Genomic DNA, 25,869 nt, shown 5'->3' on the forward strand with positions numbered 1-25,869 from the left:
AGTCAAATATCATTGTGTGTGTGTGTCTGTGTGTCCACAGATTGTGGTACTGACAGATCATGTCCGCAGTCCGGTGCCTCATCTCCTAGTCACTCCATCTCCTCACACACGCTGTCCTCTGCCAAGTCCAAAGGCTCTCTGCGCAGACAATCTAAGCCAGCGGTACGTTCTCTCACACAATCGGTACATGCACATTTTGATCTATTTCTCTCTCTCTCTCTCTTGGTCTGTAAACTATCTCTCTCTCTCTGTGTGATTTTTCTTTTTAAATAATCGATGAATAATCTATCCCTATTTTGGGCATGTCATTATGGGCAAAAACGTTCATTGAAAACTTTCGAAAATTGTGAAAATTGCAGATCTGCAGGATGTGTTGTGATGTGTTGTGAGCATGTAGAGCTGCTATTTTCATCCCGACACCGGTGTGAGACGAAGTGTCTTTCGTTTTTGTCTTTGCACTATATTTACATGACCATTTACGCTGTTGTTTGTTGACAAGGGTTCACGCCATTTACTCTGATCTTTGCACTTTGTAAGTTACTCTGGTAAGGGCCCTCATTAAACTCACCCTCTGTGCCCTCTGCCCTGACAGGAGATGTGTGAGAACGGCAGTGGTGGCGGTGGTGGGCAGGTGATGGTGAAGGCGCGCTTCAACTTCAAGCAGAACAACGAGGACGAGCTGTCGTTCAACAAGGCCGACCTGATCGTGGTGATCCGGCAGGAGGAGGGAGGCTGGTGGGAGGGCGCGCTCGGCGGCAAGACCGGCTGGTTCCCCAGCAACTATGTCCGCGAGATCAAGCCCTGCGGTGAGTGGGGCATTAAGGGAGTGGTGACACTTGTCATTTCATTTTCATTCAAGTGTGACCGCTTTAGACCTCTACATCACTTGTTGTTGTTTCCCAATTAACAGTGGGTCGGGACCTATGTCTGGGTCTGGACACAATTTTATGGGTCGCGAGTAAATATCCCCTTTTTTTTGTATTTCATTAATAAAATCAAAAAACCAAACACATTGCCATGAATAAAAACATTTAAGAAATAGTGAAAATAGCAGATCTATAAGCTCACAATGTGGCTCGCAGCGACATTTTCACTAGTTTGGGTCCCGGGCAAATGTCTAATTTCTCTTGCACCAATGTTCTACATAACTTGTGTGCCTCCGTATTCCTTTATATTACTGACCTCTGTGTTCCACATCTGTCCCTGACGACTCAACGGGTGTAAGTTCTTCACTCGGGACGTTATGCTTTCCACAGGAATATGTTGATCTAGAACAGTGATAATCATCCGTTCATAGTATCGATTGATGCATTTATATTGTCTGTAAGGTTTTTTATGATGCTTTATTGCTGGTGCTGTGAAAAACCTAGTTCCTCTCTTGGCCCTGCAGACAAACCAGTGTCTCCCAAAGGAACTCCGCTCACCAAGAACTACTACAGTGTGGTGAGTAGGCATTATAGGCACTTATAATGGAGATCTTATTTCTAGATGCCATTATGTCCTGCAGGAATCCCAAAATGTTCACATTTTTGCTTTTTTTGTGGACTCAATGAAAGCCTCACTATTGTTTTTTTTATGAATAAAACATATTTGTGTCCAATCTGTATGGTATGTTAATACAATATAACTTATACAATTGGGGTGGTTGTATTTTGTCTCCCTGCTATTCTATTGAGACATTTACAGTAGATTGTGTCAAAGGTCATGTGAGACATGACCTAGACACAGGATCTGACTCGAATTCTGACCTGATGGTCAAGATTCAATGTATGAGCAAGCAGGCCGGCTCTATTAGCTCAATGGTAAAAATGTCAGCACCTGCACAGGAAACCAGGTTCAAATCCGGGGTAGAAGAGGAAAGTTACATAGTGCTGCTTTAACATGTCACTGAATGGTCACCCTATTTCTGTTCTTTTGAAACCCCATGTTTTTAAATAAATGTTTGGCAAAGCATTACCACATTGACCGCCAGAGGTTAATCTCATAATGTACTCACCAGTGCCAACGTTTTATTGTTGTTTTTTGTTTTTTTCACGTCGCCATAGATCTTGTTAAAATCCTTAAGATTGAGCTCTGCACTGTCTGTTTACATCGGCGACATCTCCCTGCGTGTACCAGTCCAAACCACGTGTCAAACGGAGCCGCCATGTTTGAGTTCTGACCGTTTAAGTTAACATGGGAAATGCGAGGATGAAAAACTACATAGGTTTACAGGGGTTTTTGTGTACGACTTAGAATGGAGGCAGACGGGAAACAAAAAACGGGATCGCACTTCCGGTCGACATCGGGTGGTGTTACACTGAAAATGGTCCCCCTAGAAAATTGAAAAAAAAAAGTTTTTTCGAAAAAAAGGAAAAAGCACCACAGCCCGTAGGCTACGGGATCGGCGCTTAACCGTTGGATTTAACGGCCCGTAGAACTACGGGCCCGGCGGTCAATGTGTTAAAGAATTATTGATCTTTACCAATTCTGCTGCTGACTGTGTCATATTTTTTTCCTACACTGTAGGTGGTACAGGACATCTTGGAACACGAGCGGGAGTTCGTCAAAGAACTACAGACGGTGCTGAATTGTTACCTACGACCCCTGCAAGCCAGCGACAAGTAAGGGTCACGTGACAAGGAGGAGACGCAGGAGTCCTCATCACGCAAATCATATAGGCTACAGCAAAATGTTAACGCATGCATCACGTTATGTTGTACATAACACAGTTGTACTTTGTCAGTAGTCTTACATTAAGCATTTAATGTCGGGTTGTGTCGCTTAGCCACATGCCAAATCACCTCGTACTTGACAATAAAGTGATTATATGATTTGAATGAATTACAGCAGCTCTGTGGCTAGCAATCAGCTTGTTTGGTCTTGCTTTGTGTGCAGGCTGAGCAGTGCAGACAGCAGCAGTCTGTGTGGGAATCTAGAGGAGATCCTCACCTTCCAGCAGGGCCTGTGCGTGGCGCTGGAAGAATGCACCAAGTATGTCCAATTGAACCTGCACCTTCTATTCATTTGCATACGGTTACGTCCTGTACAACGGGAATGTTCACAGATCTCTCTGTTGTGGTTGCATGCTGAGCAAATGATAATGGCATTGAGCATTTCAGTCGGATATTATTCCAAGCATTACATTCTAACAAACTGAATGCAGTTTGAATCCAAGCAGAGTTGAGACTTTACTGTTCAAGTCATTTTCACTCTCTACTACAGTGGTTCTCAACCTGTGGGTCCTGACATGATTTTGGGGGGTCCTCAAAAGATTTTCTTAATGTGCAACATTGTTTTCTCACTCAACAGTAAACAAACCAACATACAGTATAAGTGTATACAGGGTATCTGCACATTTCTAAAGTGGCAATTGAAGGACTTATAAGACCTTTTTAATACCTCTGAAATGAATGCTATACTATACAAACTATACTATAAAAATGGTCAAACATTGACCAGGGTAACATTTTGAAAATAGCTGATCTACATGCTCACAAGTGCCTCGCGTTGTGAGCATGTACTATAGGTTGAGAACCAATGCTCTACTCCATCCATATGTTGCACTCCATCTTTTTCACTCTCTCTCTCTCTCTCTCTCTCTCTCTCTCTCTCTCTCTCTCTTTGTGTATGGTATTGCAGAGTTCCAGAGGGCCAGCAACGTGTGGCAGGCTGCTATCTAAACCTCATGTGTCAGATCCGAACTCTCTACTTATCGTACTGCTCCAGCCACCCTTCCGCCGTCTGCATCCTCACTGATCACAGGTCAGCCCTCGTACAGTTAAGAAATCAAGTCACATCTGTATTTTTGACGGTTGGATAAGATTTTATTTTTGCTTCGTTGCGATGGGACAAAACCGGTGGGATAAAATCCGACACAGGACCTGAACTGGGAGTTGAATACAGGATGTTGTTGACATGGGGCGGCCATAGCTGAATGGGTAGCTCGCCCAGTCTTAGTGTCCCTGAGCAAGACACTTATCCCCTAACTGCTTCCCGGGCATAACAGTTAAGATGGATAAATGCACAGGACAAATGTCATGTTCTGTATGCTAATGTACAGTGACAACAAAAAATACCCTAAAGTACATTTTTATTATGTTGAGACCTTAATTAGTTGATGAGCCGATGATGCTCGAAACGTCTCGTCCAAATGGTGGAAGCCAATTCATTTTAAACTTTGGCCGTTTTTGGCGCATGATCCAGTGTGCAGACTTTATTCTTTTTGGATTCTGACTTCTGCCCGGCACCTGGAACTTAAGTGGGTGGATGTTTGTGCTTTTTTGTTTGTTACTGTGACATTAGTTAGTTGACTTAATACTGCATCTTACAATTAGTGCAAGCTTAAAAAGCTTTATTTTCTAGATCACCAACATTACAGGCAACCTGTAATACTAGTCTAGACACCTACTGCTTATAGAAATGTTCCTTTTGATCCTAGAGGATCAGATAAGGAGGAAGTACCAGTATAACAATTGGAATCAGGGCTACGAGAAGAGATCGAGCCGTAGCCGATAGTGAGTTGAGGAAATCTGATAAAGCTCTCCCCTTATCACACAGTACAGCCATGCACTGTTGAGTCAAAGAAACATGGATGGTATTGGAAACGGAGTGTCAGTGTATAGGTGGATTTGTCCAGAATATTTCCTAGAAGACTTTCTCAGCCTATAAATGACCACAAAATCCTAGAATTCAGGAACCAAGAAACAAGAAAAAAAAAATAGCAATGAATTTGGACAATGTGAGAAGTTGACATGTAGGCTAGACAGAATAAGGAAATAGCCTCATTAGACTATATACAGTTTTGTCCGTTAAAAGATTGCATTTGGTGATGGTGTAGTTCTTCATTGAGCCACTAGGTGACAGGCTTTCTCTCTGTAAATGCCAAGTAGCAACTTAAGCTCAACTTTTATTTCAGAAGAATAGTGGCAGTCCTTCAGTAAGAGAAGCTTAAATTCCACTGGTGGGTACACATGTGGATTTTGCCATGGAAAGAAGAGTGCAAAAAAAGATTTGTTTCCGCATTGGATTGTATGCATAGAATGAGATTGAAAGAAAGGCGCAAATGCAAATCTGTACTCTCTTTATGAATATAAACTCTGGAAATTGTCCAGGGAATCCGGTCCGGGACATAGGCCCTTTCACACATGTGGCATGCAAGAGGAGGTTGTCCATTTCAGTTCAGACGCCTTCGCACATAACTGTAAAGAGTCATTTTGATCAGGCGAGAGGCTGTGCAATGGCAATTGTTGCATTTACCGGCAGCAATGGCTAAGGAGGTAAAGCAGCCGTTTTGGAATCTGAAAGTTCAATCCCCAGCTCCTCCTGGCTGCACGTTGAAGTGCATAGGTGGACATAAATCTAGACATGCATTTTGTTAGCATGTTATTTTTCACTTTACAAAACGTTCTCACATTAGTAAATTGTAGATAAACAAATGCTTCACTTCAGGGGCTTCTCCGGTGTAATTTAGATAAAACCAAATTGCCTTGCTTATATTGAAAATAGCAGATCTGCAAGCATCTACCAAAAATGGCAGATCTACAAGCTGTAACGCATTGAGAGCTCGTAAATCGTCTATTTTCGGTGTGCGACACCCACGCACAACTAGATACAACTCGGGCTTTAGTGTCGAGTGCTGTAATATAGGTCTCAGTAATAGGGAAACAAAGTAAAAGGCCACTGTGCCATTGAAACAATGTGCTCTCTTGTAGTATTGCAGAGGCAGTTTGGCAGTTGTCAGGGTAAATAATGGTGCTACAGTTTAAAATGGAACTCCACACACAGGAAGCTGTCTGTTGACAGGATATGTATTGTTGTGGTTAAGTTGACAGGCAGATCTGATTCTCACATTAAGCTTGTGTTCATCATTTGTGTGCAGGAGCCTTTCCCTTCACATTATGTTTTGGCAAATGATACGCATTTGACAATTCAGATCATGGAAACGTATATGGGTGTCATTATTACCTAGCAAAATCCAGAGTGTTAGCCACGTTCAACCTGGCTCCCTATATTGGGCATGTCAATATACATTTTCGCCTATAAAGTAGTGATGCAATGATGTGTTGCGAGCTATTTCACCATTGACTCTTACACCATCGTACAACGGCGTATAAAATATGGCCCAAGTCGTTGGAAAATTTAATTTCAAATTCTAAAACCCTTTCAGAGTTAAATGAACACTATGGACCTATTTAAAATCAACACCATTACGTGGGAATTGAGCTCGATTTAAACTAAACTGCCCTACTCACTCGTTTTGGTCTGAACTTCCTTCCTGTATATCATTACCGCTGTGTTTTCTCTCATGCACTTGTGGTTGAACTATACTCTGGTGTCCTAATTGTAAATGAATGGTAAAGCCATAAAAGTGTTTGTTTAACAACAACTGTTTCCCACACTACATTAGGAGAAGGGGAACTAAGGGTAGGGTTCAGACAGATTTACAATTTTAATTAGACAGATATTTTGTTTTAAAACTGCATTCCAGAAGCTTTTTTAGCTTGTTTAGAAAAAAAAACACGTTATTTTTACCAATCTGTATGGTAGAGTACATCATGTGTGCTTGTGTGTGTGTGTGTGTGTGTGTGTGTGTGTGTGTGTGTGTGTGTGTGTGTGTGAACAGCGAGGAGCTGGACAAGTTCATGGAGAGCCAGGGAGCCAGTGTTCCAGGGATCCTGACACTGACAACAAGTCTCAGCAAACCCTTCATGAGGCTGGACAAATACCCCACTCTGCTGCAGGAGCTGGAGAGACACGTGGAGGTACACCCCCTTCTCCTCTGTATTCTTGTTCTAATGACCACTTGTTTTTGTTGCTGAACATATTAGAGGTCATATATAGGCCAGTAGTTCTCAACCTTTTCAGGCCGCGACCCCCCCCCCCCCCAAAATAATCATATTTGAACTGACGACCCCCCACCCTGACGAGCACTTGGAATTGTAGGAGTTGAGGCATTCAATTATGTTTGACTATATGATCAATATTGTGAAAATAGACTATCTAATATTATTCGACAATTTGGCTAATGTTTCACCAGTTTTTATAGTATAGTTTGTTGATTACCTTTTGATGCAGTAATGGCATTTTTTCTTTTCTTTTTTGAGGTATTAAAAAGGTCTTAAAAGTCCTTAAATTGTTACTTCACTGTCACCTGGGACCCCCCCCCGGGTCCCGACCCACAGGTTGAGAACCACTGATATAGGCTGTTATATAAAATATGAGCTGACGCATTGTCTTGTTTATGTCTACTGCAGGAGGCCCATCCAGACTACTCTGACATAGTAAAGGCGGCAGCAGTGTTCAAGAGCCTTGTGGTAGGTCTGATACCACACACTGAATCAGCTCTGTGCATTTCTTTCTATTTTTTAACCCCATTAAGACCTGAGGCCGATTCTATAAATGCCTTCTAAACCAGTAGTTCTCAAACTACTTTTTGTCAAGGACTCTCAAAATGATATGTATTTGGCCGCGGACCCCCATAGAAAAATTTGTGCCAGGAACCCCCCCACAGAAGAGATGATTTGTGTAAAAAAAAAAAAGAAAGAAAAAACAATATTCAAAAAGACAAAAAATAGCAGATGTACAAGATCACAGCGTGGCTCGAAGTGAGCTTCTAGATCTGCTATTTTTGAGAACCACTGTTCTAAATCCTAAAATAAAAAAATCTAAAAATAAGAGATTCGTTTTTTAAACTAGCTATATACAGTATATATAGCTAAAATCTAAAAATGACACAGATTCTTTCCCGGTTTTAATGGGTTAAAGATATTTTGGGGGCATTTTCAAAGCTTTATTTGATAGTCACAGTGGAGAGAGACTGGAAATGGCAGGAGTGAGAGATGATGAAATGACATGCAGCAATGAATTTTTTTGATGAATTGCCTTCTCTATGTTGTCTTTGTAAAAGTGGAAAATGTTATCTTAATTGAACCTTAACAGCATATTGCACGATCCCCTCGAGAGATGCTCTTCAAGTTCACATGACCAGTAAAGTGTTTCGAGGGTAGATTAACTGATAAACACCCACACTCAATCTAGTCTCGAGTGAGTAATGAGCTCAGAAAACTGCCTTCCTATTGGGTTTTTATTATAATATGGTCTTTGTGGGAAACGCTACACATTTTCAGATGGCCTGGTTGGAAAACCTTCAGTGAATATATTAAATTAGCCTGTTTCTCTCTGTATCCCTGGTGATTATGTAGTTCCAATTGTGGGTGTGATTAAATGGCAGCGGCCTGGAACAATCGGGTTTCAAAAAGAAAACGTATACTGACCCTGGAACCCCAGACACACCTATAATGTTTCTGTAGTGCATCATCATCTGCATAAGTTCCTACAGTGCACGGTTTGATGGAACATGCCATTGTTGCTTGGCTTTTTTTTTTGTCTTTTAAAAAAAAAGGGAAAACCCCATCTGGTACCTGAGAGGTGTTCTGTCTAACCATAGCATGTTTCAGCTCTCATATATTTCTGAGTAAAAAAAGAAGAAAAAGAAAACCGAATGGGAAGTCTTTTTAAAAAAAAGGGAAAACCCCACCTGGTACCTGAGAGGTGTTCTGTCTAACCATAGCATGTTTCAGCTCTCTCATATATTTCTGAGTAAAAAAAGAAGAAAAAGAAAACCGAATGGGAAGTTTAGCACAGTTCACAAACTGCACACCTAGTAACTTCCTAAACATATAGATTGTACAGGGAAGCTGCAATGTTATTAGAACAATGTTATTGGCCTCTTGTTTTACTCAACCAGTTCTTGTAGCATCCAGGCTCTTTGGGCACAACAGTTGAAATGGCAAATAAAGCCTATTCATGTGTTCAGTACCTAGAAAACTTGGTTTGGATATCTGTATTTCTATCGCAGCTCATATAGTAGGGTTATCCAAGCTACAAGCTAGCTATCTTCTGTATCTTGATGAGAGCTGGTCACCTTCTAGAGGTGTGTGCATGTAAAAAATTATGCATTCTTACATATTTTGCATTGACCAGACAAAAAAAACCTAAGTGTGTAATTGAAATATAATGGAAATTGGACATTTGTTTTGAATTGGGGAACCCTGCTTTCTGTTCTACAACAACAGCCTCAATATGTGATTTAAATGTCTTGAATATGCATTGACAGTGTGTGTAGTGTTAGTGTATCAACAGTTTCTCCATGCGTGCTTTACTGTGCCTGTCTGTGTGTGTGCACAGACTCAGTGCCAGGACCTGAGGAAGCGCAAGAATCTGGAGCTGCAGATCTTGTTAGAGCCAGTGAGGGGATGGGAGGGAGACGGCATGAAGAGCCTGGGCCTTGTGGCCTACATGTCCCAGGTCCACATGCAGAACGGAGCCAGTGAGGTGAGAGACCGCCAGTAGCATGAATGTAATGACATCGTATGGGCCGGGATCTCCGAGTAGTGCTGCTCAATAGAGATGTACCGATACCATTTTTTCCTTCCCGATACCGATTCCGATTAAAAGGTTTGAGAACCACTGATCAAGGAATAAATACAAATTCCATTAATAATTGTTAATGTGCTAGTTAGTCAGTAGAATTATAATGTAAGTAGTACAGTAAGAGTATAAAACAGTCGTGCAACATCAACTGAAGTCAAAATATGACTGTAAATTAATGATCATCATGTGATAAATGACGTGATATCGGAATGGCATAGACTGGCATACTCGCCGATACCGATACCAGCATTTTTGGCAGTATCGGCAACTTTTACGATACTGGTATCGGTATCGGAACAACTCTACTGCGAGGGTTGATGATGCAGGATGTAATTATTAAGTTAGATGGGCTTCTTAGAATGCATTACATGATGTGTAGAAATTAATTTAATCGAATTGGGACTCATTATAATTTATAATTAAGGCATTTACAGTAACAGGTTCTCATCCAGAGCGATTTACAAAGTGCAAAGATCAAAGTAACTGAAGTGAACCCTAGTCAACAAACGATAGTGTAAATGGTCATGTAAGTAGAGTGTAAGATTAAATTTAGTGCACAAAGTAACTAGCATACCAGGTACATTTCACACCTATTTTCAGTCTAAATAACATGCTATCTAAATAAAAGTATTAGTATTTGTGGTCAAGCAAACAGTATACCTTGGAAATAATTGAAGTTCGCCATTTTATAATGAGGACAACCAACAGCTATGCAAAATGTTGTTATATAATGTTTTTTAATTACAATTGTGGGTGGATCTTGCTGCTATTTGCTGGCCAACATATTACAGTACTGTACTGTATATCATGGCTAGAGGCAACCACACCCGTAGCCGTGAAATGGTCAACAATATACCATGGCCTCTTGTGTATTATTCATTGATTGAAACCTTTATTTATTCTCGAAAAGAGCATCGAGGTTTACCCTCATTTGCAACGCTGTTGAGATTACACACCCAAAAATCTATGACACACACAGATATAAAACACAGAAACAACAAAATAAGACTAAAACGGAAAACTAGTACGTTAAAAACAGTTACATAGTGAGGTAGGTAGATTTGAGTGCAGGTTATTAAATTGTCTATAGGATATTGGGGCATTAAGTTTTAACGCGAGCTGTAGATTGTTCTATGAAACTGGAGCGTCATAGTAGAAAGCAGATTTTGAAACCCTAAGTGTAAGCCAGTCGTTTGAGCGGGTCTGCTAAGTGCTGTTTTTCCACAGCAGTGTGATATATGGTGGTAATTTCCCATCAATAGCCTTCAAAATAAACTGGTACCAGTGCTTTAAGATTAAGCACATCATTTGCCAGAAAATTGGTTCAGACTAGGATATTTTTTATTTCCGGTGCAGGAAAGTTACATCAGTGAAAGTGTGTGTGGTTTCTCATTCAATCATGCACACAATCACAAAGGAAAAGTAGGAAAAAGATTAATTGTCCCTGCTGAGCGTAACCAAACCGTCTATCACCAGTCATAAATCTGGTGATGCTGACCATATGCGTGTCCGTGCGCATGTCTGTGCACTCCCAACTTGCTCTCAAATCATCTAGGCACGCGCAAAGAGGCTTTCGTACAGTCTGCTTTCGTACAGTCTGCTTTGCCAAATGAAAATAGCGACACTTATATTACTAAAACTGACCTTATAACAGCAATGTTGGTCTAATTTAGACAGCTGCAACAAATAGCGTTATACATGTAAGGATTACACAGATTATCAGGAAGTTCCACGTTACATTTCCTGGTTGTTGAGGTGCATTCACATCAGGCGTGACATTATTATTATTTTGAGCGTTGATATTTGACATTCGACATCGGTTTGCCAGAGAAGCTTGCAGCTTACTCAAAGAAACCAAGAAGTAGTACAGGGAAGGCTTGATCTTACCACATCGGGTGGTCTATTTTCAGTTTCGATGTGGTGGTCTTTCAAGTGTGTTTTGTTTTACCAATCTCTTCACTATTTTGTTATGTGTTTGTGGATTTGAGTTAGCATATTGCGAACCGCAGCACCAGGTTTTGTTGGTGGCAGTGATAATATGCATGACATAAACTCAGCTCACAGGCAAAACCAGACAAAGGTTCAGCTGTCGCCTCACCGACACACACATTCTGGCAGGTCCAAGCTTCTTGAAATTGGCCAAGTTACAGTTCATAGATCATGAATAACATGCAGGTGGCGTGTGTGCGTGCGTTTTCGTTCCTGACATACTGTAAGCCACATTTTCGAACTGCTGTCTGATAATGTTAGGATTTGGCATCTTTTGTGGTTAGGGTTAGATTGGTGAAGGTTAGGGTAAGGATATATGGACTTGAATCAAACTCCTCAAAAGTTAGCAAAACCAACTTTGTGTGTGTGTGTGTGTGTGTGTGTACGTTTCCTACAGGAAAAGGAGGAGCGCTACTTAATGCTTTTCCCCAGTGTGCTGGTGATGCTGTCTGCCAGTCCCAGGATGAGTGGCTTCATCTATCAGGTGAGCTTCAACAGAGAGCACCTGGCCCAGTTCTTTTCTTTTTTTAACAGAATATATTTGCCCTGCTTTTATCGCTGCCATGGCACTCCTCAAACCTCACATGGCTTACATTATACATTACAGATATGTAATGTATACAATAACTAAAATGTGGCGTCACATTTTGCCACCAATAAGCAGATTCAGTGGGTGCCAGACACCCATGACCAAATATCTAGACAATGCCTTACAATTTTGCTTGTTTTATGAAATACTAATATATACATTGGAACGGTTAAATGTTATGAACTATTACACACTATTGTCCTATCAATAATTGTTTTTTTTTAATGTTTTTAAGCCTACTGATACATTTTCAGACATGCTTTTTTACGCTTGGTGTAGTAAGAGTTAGACCATGCCAATTTCTAATTTCAGCCCTATTGCCTATAGACGAATCCACAGAGCGTCTGCCTGTGGCTGCGGTGTCAGACTCCTGCTGCGGTGTGCATTCTGACACCGCAGTTACGATTGCGCCAGGCGAGCGCTCTGTGGATTCGTCTATATACAATAATAACACACAAAAAATACATATATATGATGATATCGATTCCATTTACAATTTAACCTAGACTGTATTATAGTTGAGTATATCATTTCATTATATGCAGGAAAGGCAAGCTCCGCCGCTGGTGCCTCCTCAGTTTCACCTCATATCCTAAAGCAATTACAAGATCTGAGTGTCTTATTTCTATGTCACGTCTCACATTTCTCCTCTTTTCATTGTGTGTGTCCTCAGGGAAGACTGCCTTTGACAGGCGCCACTGTAACCAGGCAAGCAGAGGACGTGGAGAACAGCCACTATGCCTTTGACATCACAGGTTTGACTCATCATACAATACACTGAAGTAGACCTGGGAAAGGCTTCTTTTGATGACTCTGTGTCAGGAAATTGATTGATGTTGATGATATTACTTAGATGGTGATTAGATAATACGGCAAGTGACAACCGCATGCACAGGACCAAAGGCTCATTCCCTAACACTCAGTGTTAGGAAAGTGATTGATATTGATAAGTGGTGATTAGGTAATACGGCAAGTGACAACCGCAAGCACTGGGCCAAAGCTCTCTCCTCCCATAAATCCATGACTTCACGTTTACTGAGATAACTCATACTGGAGCATCTTAACGTTGTCTTATTACCTCTTCCTCTTGTCTCTGTGCTCTATTCTTTTATTCAGTCTCCATTGCTTCATGTCTTTCCATTTAACAACTTTGTTAAAACCAACATTTAAATTTTATTTTAGAAAAAAAATAGATAATCAAACTGCTGCTGACATGACATCAGTCTCCATGGATATACTTCTGACACAGACTAAAACCTGACATTTTGCTGTTAGACATTTGCCACCAGTGGCGGTGGCCAGATTACGATTATGATCCAGCGTTTCCGCATTCACGTTGGCCGATTGTATTAACAACATGGCCGTAAATCTGTGCAGGAAGCATTATGAGAGCATTTGCGGGAGTCAATTAAAATACATGCAATCCCCACAATCCTGTGCCAAAATTCAGGCCGTGCTGAGTGTAAATGTCTGGTCTAGTAATGGTTTCCCTGAGGAATAACCTCTTATGTAAAGTGTAGTTTGCACTGGCAGTCAAATTAGCCAGTCAGGGACAGCAGTCGAATGAATACCGATCTGCAAAGACCCACCGAAAAGTGTGAAGGAGGAATGGAAAGTGCGTAGGACGGTGAACTAGCGTTGAAGTAAGCGTGTGTGTGTGTGTGTGTGTGTTTCGCAGGAACCATGATCGACCGTATCACTGTGTTCTGCAGTAACCCCCAGGAGTTACAGGAGTGGTTGGAACATCTTCAGCCATTTACCAAAGGAGGCAGCCCTGTGGGCACCATCTTAAAGGTTAAAGATAAACACATGCACGTCAAAACACCCTTATACTGTAACACAGTGATTCGCAAACGGTGTACCTTGAGATTGTGTGACAACCGCACATTATTATATATTTAATTTACTATATCAGTATTTTGTGTGCACTCATTTCCCATTACAGAGGCAAATTCTATAACCTAAGAAATATAATGTACAATACATATTATAGGCTCTTTTGCAAGGATACAGGTGTGCCTTGAGATTTTGTCTTGCCCTTTTGTGTGCCTTGGACACCAAAGGTTTTAAAAATCACTGCTGTAAAAAACTAATAATGAACTGTGCACTTGGACATGGTTAAGTGTGAGTTCATCGGATGAAGTGTGAGTCTTTTCACAGATTTCACACCCTGCAGTGTCAAAACAGTGGGCGGATGTTGCGAAAGACCCATCTCTGACTAGCGCACACTTCTCATGTCTTCTCTCTGTGTGTGTGTGCGCGTGTGCGCGTGTGTGTGTGTGTGTGTGTGTGTGTGTGTGTGTGTGTGTGTGTGCCCTGTGCAGCCTGCAGAGGGCAAGCCTCTGAGCATGGTTGGCGCCCCCTCTCACCTGTCCCATCTGGGCAGCTTCAGCGCTGTGAGCCGCGGCCCCCTGGAGCCACCCAAGATCAGCAAGCCTTGGTCCCTCAGCTGCCTGCGTCCCGCACCTCCCCTCAAACCGTCTGCTGCGCTGGGATACAAAGAGGTACGGGGTCCAGACAGACAGACAAGCGTACAAGCTGGGCAATTATTGCAGACTCGAGGTCCATATCGCATAACAAACGACACATTTTTAATCAAACAATACAAATTAAAAATAAAAACATAAAATCAGTCCAACCCTCAGGCAGACCACAGATGTTCACAGTCTGTAGAGGCTGTTCCGCTAATGTCTCCATATCATGGAAGAGAACCGATTTGAACTCTTCACAGGATTGATTAAAATCACAATATCAGACTCTTCTAATCGACACATGAATTTAAAATTAAAATTTCTTAAGAGAACTTGACAGGTAGGCATCCCCAAGTTAACAAACAGCTGGCTGGCGCTGTGCCATCTTGGTACCCTCACCAGCAACCGAAAAGCACCATTGTATGCAACCTTATGTTTTTGCATGCTGTTAGTCCTGTAGTTACTCCACAGGTGAGCAGTATACGTTGGTGTACAAAATGCTTTAAAAGGTGAAACCGTGACATCTGAAGAGCACTAAAATTTCCATTAATATGTTTGCCTGGGCGTACAGTTTGCATTTGCAATGTTGTCTATGGATGTATTTGTCATCTGTGAGATCATCAGATGCAATGTCCAAGGTACTTAATCTCACTGCACACCAGAAGAATGTTACTACTCAGAATTAAATGAGGAAATACTTTTTATCCTCTTTACTTAGCACAATCATGATGCTACTCTTCTTGGCGTTTTACTTAATGTTAAAATAAATACTGTATACCGTATTGAATAATCGAGAAGCAGTTTAAATATTAACACTTTTTTAGATTTTTTGGGGGGCTTTTTTATGTCTTTATTATAGATAGGCTCTATAATTCGCTATCTCAGCTCATAAGCACAGACGCTCATAGCCACCGGTGAGTCAGAACGCAACCTGGAGACAAGCCACAATAAGCCCCACCACCCTTCTCTATCTTTCTCCTTCAATCTGCAGCAGCTCAAACCCACAGAGTCATCTGAGCAGCAATGTCCACAAATAGAATGATTACTCAAGAGAAGTTTCCAAGTTACTGTCTTGGAATTATTCAAAAAGAGAATTATTTTTCTCAACACAAAGAACATGCTGGTTCAAACAGAGAGTCACACAGAATAAAGGGTTTTTATGCACGAGTGGGGGGGGGGGTGTTAAATGAGCGCAATGCTTGAGTTGTTGCAGTATATCCCTCAGTCCCTCACGCTGCCTTGTCATTACGATGGAATAGAAAGTTTAACCTCACTCTGGCATTGTGTAACCCCCCCCCCCACACACACACACAAAACAAAAACAAAAAAAGCATGGTTCACAGAATGAGCACCTAATCGTTAGCCGCTGAGGACTCCCACGACACATTAGCGTGCTGCGGCATTCACAAACATGCATGTAGGTCAGGGTCATGAGTCATAGTTGCCCTTTAGCAACAGTTATCCAAAAAGGCTGCATCTCTGTTGCCCTTTTTCCACCTAATACGCACTTTTCTGTGTCCAAAAACTCATTCCAGTACCTGCATGAGAATATAGGTGCCACCCAAGGGTCTATTCCATACAGTTCATCTGGGTTCTTTTTTTGACCATGCATGCATTTTTTTCTTTTCTTTTTTTAAACCATCTCTCCATCGTATACTTAATTTCTTGTTCTATAGGAATTTATCTCCCTATTCTGTATCACTAAACAAGGATTGGCAAGGGTGGGGTGTGTGTGTGCGGGAGAAATAAATCACCATTCACATTGTCCCATCTCTTTCACATCATATATTTCTCATGCACATCTTCCCTCTCTTTTCTCTCTGTCTCTCTCTTCCTCCGTTCTGTCTTCTGTAGAGGATGTCTTATATCATGAAGGTAAGGTTAGAACAACTCTCTTCCTCTCTGTGTGTGTGGGAAGGGGAAAGCGTGAATGTGCGTGTGTGTTACTTGTACTGTATGTGTAAGTGGCATGCTGCTGCTCGTTCTGCTGTTTTCTCTGTTGTTTCCTGTTCTCTGTACTTTTTTTCATCCACTACACTCAGAGCCTGTCAGTGTTGCATTCAGCAGAAAGTAGTTTATTATTATCCTTAGTTATTGAGAAAGAGGACACAGTTATACGCCGGGAATTGAACGGCGGCAATAACCAATCTACAGGGTCACAACGCGGCACATAGCGATGCCTTGTGAGCTTGTAGATCGGCTACCTTCGTTTTATGATGGTGTCAGGCTTAGGTGGATAAAGGACCACTTCACCCATTTTCAACCCATCTTCTTACAATTGGGCCTCACTAATGCTCAGATGGCACCATTTCTGTTTACTCGCTCTGTGTCTCAGTGGAGGCCTGCCTACCGTTGACATCATTGGTAGCTAGGTTTGGCTATTTCAAACTAACAACTAAGGAAGAGAAAGGCTGTGGTTTCTATTAGCTTGGAATCCACATCGATGATGTCATTGGTAGGCAGGTCCATAACCATCAATGATACGCAAAGTGAGTAGACGGAATTGGTGCCATCTTATAATTAGCATTAGTGAAGACCAATTATATGAAGATAACGTTGAAAATGGGTAAAGTGCTCTGTTTAATTTAGTACATACATGTAGCATCTGCGTGTGACTTTATGACAGTTATTGAACAAAAGCTACATGGATGGGTTTGCTGATTGCTGCTTATTTGTTTGTGCAAGCTTGCCGTGTCCTTTTGCCAGCCATGGAAACATCCCGACCTCCAGTACTGTTGTTGTCAGTATGTGGCGTTCACAAGCGAATGTGATTTACTAAAAGCACATCATTGTCATCAGTGCATGTTTGAGTCTTACCACCTGAAATTGTTCATCGGATGAAGCAAAACCACAAACGGCATCACAGAACATATCCCTCATTTATCTAGTCTCTCAGGTCAGACATGTTGACTCCCACACTTCCTGAATGCTTTCACCTAACAGTCTGTACTTCGGAAGCTCTGAAAATTAGTAGAAAATAAAAGTGGATGTCAAATAATTCCTACTGGAAACTAAATTAGTTGAAGCCTAACTTAGCTAGCTGCTTTAGCAGAAATGGAAATTCCAAAAGATATTTTCGTTAACGCTGTAGTCGCGATTGGTCGAATACCCATCCGGTCTGAATAGCTTCCTGTTCTCAACTTTTACCGGAGCGTACTTACCGACTGTAGCGTTTGAAGATTATGGAAGAGGTAGTCTGGCTTGAGACGCTAATGGGAGAGCACCTGGATGCCTTTAGGGATATTTTATCTATTAAAAAAACATTTTGCATGAGATCATTCACATTACTTGCATCGTGGAGAGTTGTATCTCTCAGGAGAGTTGTATCTCTAAATTATGATTCGTATTATATATTTTTATTTCCTGTCTAAAATGTTGTCAGTGGTACATAAGCAGACATATACAGTATGGTTACATTATAGTTCTGTAACATTACTCATTAAACACAATAGGGTAAAGAATGACATGTCACATCAATTTATACAAGGCTGTTTTAAAAAATATAAATTAAATAGTTCACTGCAAATACACATGATACATTCATATCATCTACGGTCTACATACATTTTGCCCACAATAAAGAAGTGGTTTTGATTGGAAATTGAGTCATACCACAAACTTACAAGGAAAGACCTGTTTTTGCACATGCAGTACCAAATGCCCGGTCGCCTTGGTTACCGCCATCCCACATGCTTCGTGCCTCCTTGTTTGTGTACTTTTTTAAATTATTTTTTTATATTTTGTTTGTTTGTTTATGGGGGGGGGGGGGGGGGTTGCAGTACTGCTCGGTTTGGTGCTGCAGCGTAGGGGTTAGCTATGTGCTCTTACACTCTCTGTCACACTCTTCCAGGACTCCAGCAAGAGCCCGCGGCCCATGAAGAAGTTCCTGCCCGGAAACAGAAAGAAAGAGCGGAAGCCGTCTGACGACGACGTTCTTCTCAGGAAAAGTAGGTTGTATGGCGGTGATGCGTCATGTATGATGAGGATCATGAGTAAATGTGAAACAAGATTACAAGTCTCACTACGGTGAACTCTGCTATTTCTAATATATATAATATTAGAAGTTGTGTTCTGTTCATTTTAACTTTGAATGTAAAAACTTTAAAAAAATTACTCACTCACATCTAGCAAAATGGAGTTGAGCATAACTTAAAGGGATACTCCACTTTCAAATAAAATAAACATTTAAAAAATATATTAAAAATAAATGAAAAAAGTAATGGAAAAATCATGGCCCACTCACGCATTAGAGTGTCCTACTAATGTGTGAGGGGGCCGTGATTTTGCCATAACTTCTTTCATTTTTTTTAAATATATTTTTTTAATGTTTATTTTATTTGAAAGTGAAATATCCCTTTAACTGAAGTAGACGTATGGCCATACTGTAGATATAGGTATATGAATTAAATATTTTTGTGTCTTGTCCCAAGACACAACCCATCGTTTATGGGATTATAAGTCACCAAAAATACAATTGCACAAATTTACATTAAATACAACATTACCATGTTGTTGCTTGACAGTTAAAGTCAGGCCTCTGTGTGTGTGGGTGGTTGGGTGGGAGCGGTATGTAGGAATCTGTGCGTGGAGGGCCTCATCTCATTTGCGGTCAGTAGAATGGAACTACCACATGAAACACAACAAAACATTATGAATCTTTCATGCTAGCTCCCACTTCCCCCCAAAGCCCCTAGGTGTATATGTGTGGGTGTGAGTGGCCAAGGTGTGCAGATGAAGGATAACCTTTGGCTTCTGTTTGGCTGTGGTCCACAGGCACCGCCGCTCTGGAGGAAGACGCACAAATCCTCAAAGTGATTGAGGCATACTGCACGGGTGCCAGTCTACACCAGACTACCGCAGGTAGCCCTGCACGTGTTTGTGTGTTTGTACCCGTGTACGTCTTGTGTACAACAGTGGTTCTCGAACTTTTTCATGTCAAGGACCCCCAAATGTATGCGTTTGGCCGCAATCTGTCATGCCAGGGACCCCAGAAGAGAAGATTTGTGTTAAACAAAATATATATTTTTGGACTTTTCCTTGTCGATCTGCTATTTTTTAATAGCCAACGAAATGGATAAAGGTGTTCAAATTATTGTGATGCTGGTTTAACACATTTTGCTGGGGACCCCCTGGAAGCCACTTTGAGAACCACTGGTCTATAATGCACGTTTTAATTAGTTATCTTTCTTTATTTTTCTATTTATTGTATAGCACTTTGAGCTGCATTCTTGTATGAAAAGTGCTATGTAAATACAGTTGAATGATTATCATCATTATTGTTTTTAACAGCCCATGGATAGGAAGCCATAGCCATGAATCAAACTAACTAGTTTTACACTCTAAATTAAGCTAACATTTGCTGTGTGTGTGTGTGTGTGTGTGCACCCGTGTGCGTGCGTGCAGCAGTGCGGAAAGAGTGCGTCCCTCAGGTGCTGCTACCGGAGGAAGAGAAGATCATCGTGGAGGAGATGAAGAGCAATGGACAGACCGTGATTGAGGAAAAGTAAGGGGGTTCGGCATTCACCTCGGAGAGAACGTGTGATTATGCTGATGGATGCAACATGCATGCGCCATTTGTGCTGATCCTGGATCAGTGTCTGTAATTAGATGCGCTCTGGTGCCCCATCATCAGAGTAATACACTTGTAGTATTGATCTGTTTACGGCGACGAGCAACATGAATCACCCAGCAGACTCGACCTTGAGTCGCCTGTAGCTAGTGTTACAACAAAGTGCCCTATCATTTGATATCAACACTCTGTTCATCGGCTTGTTCCTGTCTAGGGTCCTAACTACACACACATCGAGCAGCAGCAAAAGCTTGGCTTGTACATTTTTGTTAACCACATGAACACCAAGCATCCCTATTCTGGCCATGTCATTATAGTAGAACATTCAGTGAACATAGCCGATCTGCAAGCATACAAAATGTTGTGGTGAGCTTGTAGATTTTCTGCGAAGAGATTCGGTGTGGAGGGGGAAAAATGGGGCGAAGTATAGACCCCTGGGGGACACCGGTCAACAAAAGGGTTAAGTGGTTAATCCACGGCTCCTGTTTTGGCCTTACTGCGTCATCGATGCACTTGCTGATGGGATCAATGTTCTCCACCATTCCCAGAAAACATGCCAGTCTGTAGTATTAAAACAGTCACTCAGACTACAGATTCTGATTCTATAGGCGTTGGTCTTGTTTCAGTATTTGTGTGTTTTGTGGGTGTAAACATAGTGCTATGTGTTAAGTCCTCACGTTGGGCAGCTGATGTGTCGATGGCACCTCGGCAGTGCTTTGTGAAGATTTGCGTGGTTGATCTCATTAGCCACAAAAAAGCAGCCTGTGTTGTCTCCATCCTCCAGGGTTTACTCTTCTAACTCCTTTTCCCCCCTCATAGAAGTCTGGTTGATGCAGTGTACGCTTTAAAGGACGAGGTCCATGAATTGAAAAAGGTACGTCATAGGTCCTATGACTCCTATAACATAGGAGTTTTATATATTCAGTTCAATGCCATTATTGGGGGGAGCGGGGGGATTACAGTGCAATACACCAGCACAAACAAGCAATTCATAATACACACTCTACACGCATTGTTAAAATAAATGTTCTCACAGACAATGTTTTTCCACCTATTTCACCTTGTCCCTACTGTTATCTATGAATAACAGATCCTAAAGATACAGCTTACAACCTGCTGGTATATTTAATAAGCATGTAGTCGAGTCTTTTGTCAATTGAAACCATGTGGGCACTCTGGTTCATGTGGTGGAGAATGTACTGTATATCGATATCTTGGTCTGGGGTGGGGCTCTGCCTTAACTTGCCAGGCCAGTTGGTCAGTTTGTGGCATGCACTGCGGGAAGATGATGGGTGTGAGTTCGTTGTGTTGAGCCATGTCTTGTCAATGTTCATCCAATACAGGAAAACAAGTGGATGAAGCAGTTTCTGGAGGAGGAGCAGAAGTCTCGCAAGGAACTGGAGAGGGTGGTCAGGAAACTGGCCAAACAGAAGAATGACTGTACCTGGGAGGACGGCGCACACTGAACACGCCTCCTACACTCAACGTTTTCTCCTAATGTGGGCTGTTCTGTGTGCGTATTTGGGGATGTTTGTGTAAGCCAGCTTGTGAAGCGTGTGTGTGCGTGTGTGTGTGTGTGTGTGTGTACGTGCATGTCTTTCTGTGTGTGAGAGCCTGTGTTGTGTGTCCAACTGTCCATTCAGTCCCTTGACATACCAGAGTTGGATTCCCTTCAGCGCACTGCTTTGCAATTCCCTGGCTTCATATACTGGACCCTTTGTTCGACATAGTCACAAGATGTTAAATTTGTCTTCCTGATCTAACCTCACTGAAGGACATTGCGGTATTGACTCATGGTTCTTCCGTAAACGTCCCAGCAAAACAAGAGACCAATCAAACAGGACGTTTTCTATAGCACATTTTCCTCCTGGCTACCAGGCACTGTGACTGCCCCTCAACCAACAGACCTGTCCTTAGATAAGGGAAAGCACTCCAGGGGCACTTCAATACCTTACTGTAGGATAAGCAAGAACAAGAACGGCATGTAATACAACTCCAAACAAAAGGATACAAATAGATAAAATAGCGTATGTTAACATAGTTGTCATACGAGATATTTATGGTACACTGGTGGTAATAATGATGAACTAAAGTGACTATGGTACACAATGTCCAGTAGTGATCTGGTGCAGGCAATTCTCATACAATAGGAAATGCAAAAGGAGATAAAAGCCATCTTAGGTCCTATAGGTGTTTCTGTTTGCATGCACTTGGTTTACCAAGGAACTTGGCTCTCGCCGGGGTTTCCCCTTCCTTCATGACTGTTACAGCATTTTTTTGACGTTTCATCTGTTATTCAGAGGACCCACTGCTATCCATTTGGGAAACGGAGAGACATTTATCAAGCTTTTACCGAGCATGTGTCTGGCACTCGTTCTTTCTAGCATTGTATACATGAGGCTTAAGAATCTCTGAGCTGTTTTCGTAGGCCTAGACACATTTCAAATGTAACCACTTTCAATCTGACGTCCCTATTTTGGGCATGTCATTACAGGTTAAAACCTGCAACAACAAATAATAAAAATAGCGGAAATACCTGATCTACAAGCTCACAACATGTTGCGAGGTTGTAGATTGTCTGTTTTCGTTATTAATCTTACAATAAAATATAAGTGGTTAAATTGACTATCAAAATAGGCCAGCACAAATTTCATTGAGCTGATTTCCAAGCTGTTGTCCAGAGTTCAAAATGCAGCTCTCTGCTGTGTCCACCATCTGCATGAATGTACAGTATTTCTACAGTATAATATACTGCATTAGAAATGTGATAATCTAGCTATTAACTATCTATATACTGTATATATATATAGTCCAAAGCTATCAGGGATGCATAACAGACTAGAAAAGACTTAAAACTATGTGTATCATATGTAGTATAGAATACACAGAAATGAGGATGTTGCTTATACTTTTCATACTAAAATGTACACAAATAACATTTTAATATTTACTAATGGCATAGCTTTGCTCTACTTTGGTTTTTAAACAAGTATTGTTTATTTATTGTTCCTCCAAGCATTTCTTTGTGTTGAGTGTATAGATGTGTTTTGTTTTGTTTCCACTTTCTGGGATTCAGTTGAGCTCCAGCTCCACTGAACAGTCATGTTGGCTTTGTGTAGAAAAAAAGAACAAACTGGCAAGTACAATATCCCAGTGGATCTAAGGACTAATTTATACCTCGTCGCGCAACGAAAATGACGTTTTTTACGGAAAATGTATTTTAAAATGATTTTCGTTCGGCAAACGGGGCTGCTTGTCATGTATAATTAATTTTAGCCTTAACGAAGTGAGGCCGACTTGTATTCCACGCTCTGCGTTTTGAACTGAACACATGCCCTGTATGGTTTGTTGGCAGGATCCTATGTACAGTAGCTGATCCAGAGACGGATTTCTTTGTTTGTGCAAAGGAGAGGAAAATATTATTCAAAGTGCCTCCTGATTGTTGACAAGCCTCACAAGAGATTAAGAGCTAGAATAGATGTAAGATGTGTTATGTTGAAAGTTAAACTGGTGGTTCACTTTAATATTTCAGTGAAAATGACGAAAGGATAATGGGAAAGGTTTCAGTAATAACGTCTAGATGCTATTGGGCATCTCTTGGGTTTCCGACTAACATTTCATAAGGCTTTATTGTTTTGTCAGAATGCAACGTTTTTCACGGGGCACATAGCGCTCTGTCTGCTAAACAGGGTGTAGTGCATGCACTGTTAACTCTGATGTCGGCGCTCGCTGCACAGCACTAGCACGGGGCTGTTATCGACGCGCAATAAGTCACTGCTTTAGTACCTGACCTATGTGTTGGTCAGACACAGTAGGCCGGATATTATGGGGGAAAAACACTTGCAATAATGTTATCTTGATTATAGTAACCCCCCCCCCCCCAACCAAAATAGGCCAGAGAGTGCAGTGTGGCCTCAGCATACGTACAGTAGGTAAGGTTCTGCCCCCTTTGCCTTGTACTATAGGAGACTGATTAAAGACCGGTTATGCCCACATTGATTTAACCTCAAAGGTCAGGCTGATCCCTAATCAGTATTTACAAATGAGACACTTGGGTCCTTGGAATCTTTCAGTTGCCAGGTCTATAGGAATATACCTACCGCTGTATTCATGATATGGTCATCAGCATTGTAGAAGCTCTGCATGTCATCTACCTGTACAGATGTATGTCATTGTCTCATTGGATATTTGTATTTACTTGAGATTACGATTGTTGCTGTTGCTCTTGAATTGTTTTTTTCATAAAGTGTCTTATTTTACTGTAGTTTTGAATGCCCGATGGCCTCATTGAGCACTTGTCAGTGAAATGAAGACAAAGGCCGTTTTCATCTTGTCTGTCAAAACTTGTGACTTCGGGCCATCGTGTGTTTTCATTTTTGAAATATTGTTCTATGCAATTGTATCATTGTTCTTATATTGTAATGCTTTTTTTTTCCTTTTCTAAACGCTGCAAACTTGTTATGTTGACGACAATTCTTTTTAATAAAAAAAGTGTAATGTAAATTCTCCTGTAGCTGTAGTCTGACAGACGGCTTCACGTTTTCAGTTAGAATCTGAGAATTCTGGGGTGCCCCCTATAAGAGCGCATGCCACATAAATAAGCGGAACCTGACCCTCCTGCATGTCAGCACGCTCTCTCCGGCCTTTTCCGTCTCTGTTCACTGTCCTATCTGAAAAAAGGATCAAAATGCCCCCATGCATGTCATCCCTCCCCTGCCTCCGCCTCCATGTTCCTCTTTCATTGTCCCATCTCAACCCATTAAGACCAACCATTGAGGCCGATTCTACAAATGTCTTCTAAATCAGTAGTTCTCAAACTTTTACATGTCAAGGACCCCCAAAATGTATTTGGCAGCACACCCCCCATCTGAAAATATTTTGTGCCAGGGACCCCAAGAAGAGGAGATTTGTGTTCAAAAGTGTTTTTCTTCAAAAACAGCAGATGTACAAGCTCGCAGCGTGGCACGCGCTGTGAGCTTGTAGATCTGCTATTTTTGAATAGCCAACACTAAAATCTATAATGACAAAGATGCTTTCCCGGTGTTAATGGGTTAATAGAAGACCTTTGCAAAAAAATACCAGATGAAAATCCCACTATAATGTCAATTCCATAACACGGTTAACATGCACCTTCCACACAGCATTAGCATTACTGCGTTCACTTATTCCCCACTGGGAAATCCACCGAGACCGTGTTTTCCACGTACTGTATGAGCAGGAACACATGCACACACCAGTAGAAGCTTATGGACTCGGTGGGTTATGCAGATTTTGGTAGCGAGAGGCTCTTGACAGGATGGAAGGAGTGAGTGAAACAGACATCCTGTGAGAGCGGGCGTCCTCCACCCAGCCCTATACTGTACATTAAACATTCACACTTTCCATGCTGTGACAATGGCTGCTGAGAGGCAGCAGTAGGCGCTGTGTGTGGCATCGGAGCATTTTGCATAGCACAGCATTTTGGAATGTGTTTTTTTAAACTTCCAACTTAAGGCAATTAACATAACTGCCACCGTTGCTTTGCACTCAATAGAACAGTGGTTCCCAAACCTGGGGTCGGGACCCCCAGGGGGGTCCCCAAATTAAGATGATTAGCTTAATGTGCAACATTGTTTTCTCACACAATAGTAAACAAACCAACATACAGTATAGGTTTTATACATACAGGGAATCTGCACATTTCTAAAGTTACAATCTAATGACTTAAAGGGATACTTCACTTTAGGGCCGGGGACACATTTAAAAAAAATATTAAAAATAAATGAAAAAAGTTATGGAAAATTCATGGCCCCCTCACGCATTAGAGTGTCCTACTAATGCGTGAGGGGGCCATGAAT

At 41.5% G+C, this 25,869-nt stretch overlaps 1 protein-coding gene across 4 annotated transcripts in view; it reads left to right on the forward strand.

The window, feature by feature from the left end:
* arhgef6 (Rac/Cdc42 guanine nucleotide exchange factor (GEF) 6) overlaps window positions 1-24,535 on the forward strand; it is a 35,593-nt gene extending 11,058 nt beyond the window's left edge. Inside the window, exons 4-22 of one of the 4 annotated variants that reach the window (XM_080415477.1) lie at window positions 41-162; window positions 593-806; window positions 1,391-1,443; window positions 2,509-2,603; window positions 2,878-2,973; window positions 3,622-3,744; window positions 6,605-6,743; window positions 7,236-7,295; window positions 9,169-9,315; window positions 11,801-11,887; window positions 12,666-12,747; window positions 13,671-13,786; window positions 14,317-14,496; window positions 16,318-16,338; window positions 18,314-18,410; window positions 19,237-19,323; window positions 19,867-19,966; window positions 20,852-20,906; window positions 21,376-24,535. In XM_080415477.1, coding sequence (XP_080271603.1) covers window positions 41-162; window positions 593-806; window positions 1,391-1,443; window positions 2,509-2,603; window positions 2,878-2,973; window positions 3,622-3,744; window positions 6,605-6,743; window positions 7,236-7,295; window positions 9,169-9,315; window positions 11,801-11,887; window positions 12,666-12,747; window positions 13,671-13,786; window positions 14,317-14,496; window positions 16,318-16,338; window positions 18,314-18,410; window positions 19,237-19,323; window positions 19,867-19,966; window positions 20,852-20,906; window positions 21,376-21,498 — 1,997 coding nt within the window. In that variant the 3' untranslated portion in view covers window positions 21,499-24,535. The remainder of the gene's footprint in view (window positions 1-40; window positions 163-592; window positions 807-1,390; window positions 1,444-2,508; window positions 2,604-2,877; window positions 2,974-3,621; window positions 3,745-6,604; window positions 6,744-7,235; window positions 7,296-9,168; window positions 9,316-11,800; window positions 11,888-12,665; window positions 12,748-13,670; window positions 13,787-14,316; window positions 14,497-16,317; window positions 16,339-18,313; window positions 18,411-19,236; window positions 19,324-19,866; window positions 19,967-20,851; window positions 20,907-21,375) is intronic. The other 3 variants (XM_080415478.1, XM_080415479.1, XM_080415480.1) reach the window with 3 other exon arrangements.
* The last annotated feature ends 1,334 nt before the right edge of the window (window positions 24,536-25,869 follow it).

The sequence above is a fragment of the Gymnoscopelus braueri genome, assembly GCF_963280865.1.
Source record: "Gymnoscopelus braueri genome assembly, chromosome: 20".
In the NCBI taxonomy this organism is placed as follows: Eukaryota; Metazoa; Chordata; class Actinopteri; order Myctophiformes; family Myctophidae; genus Gymnoscopelus; species Gymnoscopelus braueri.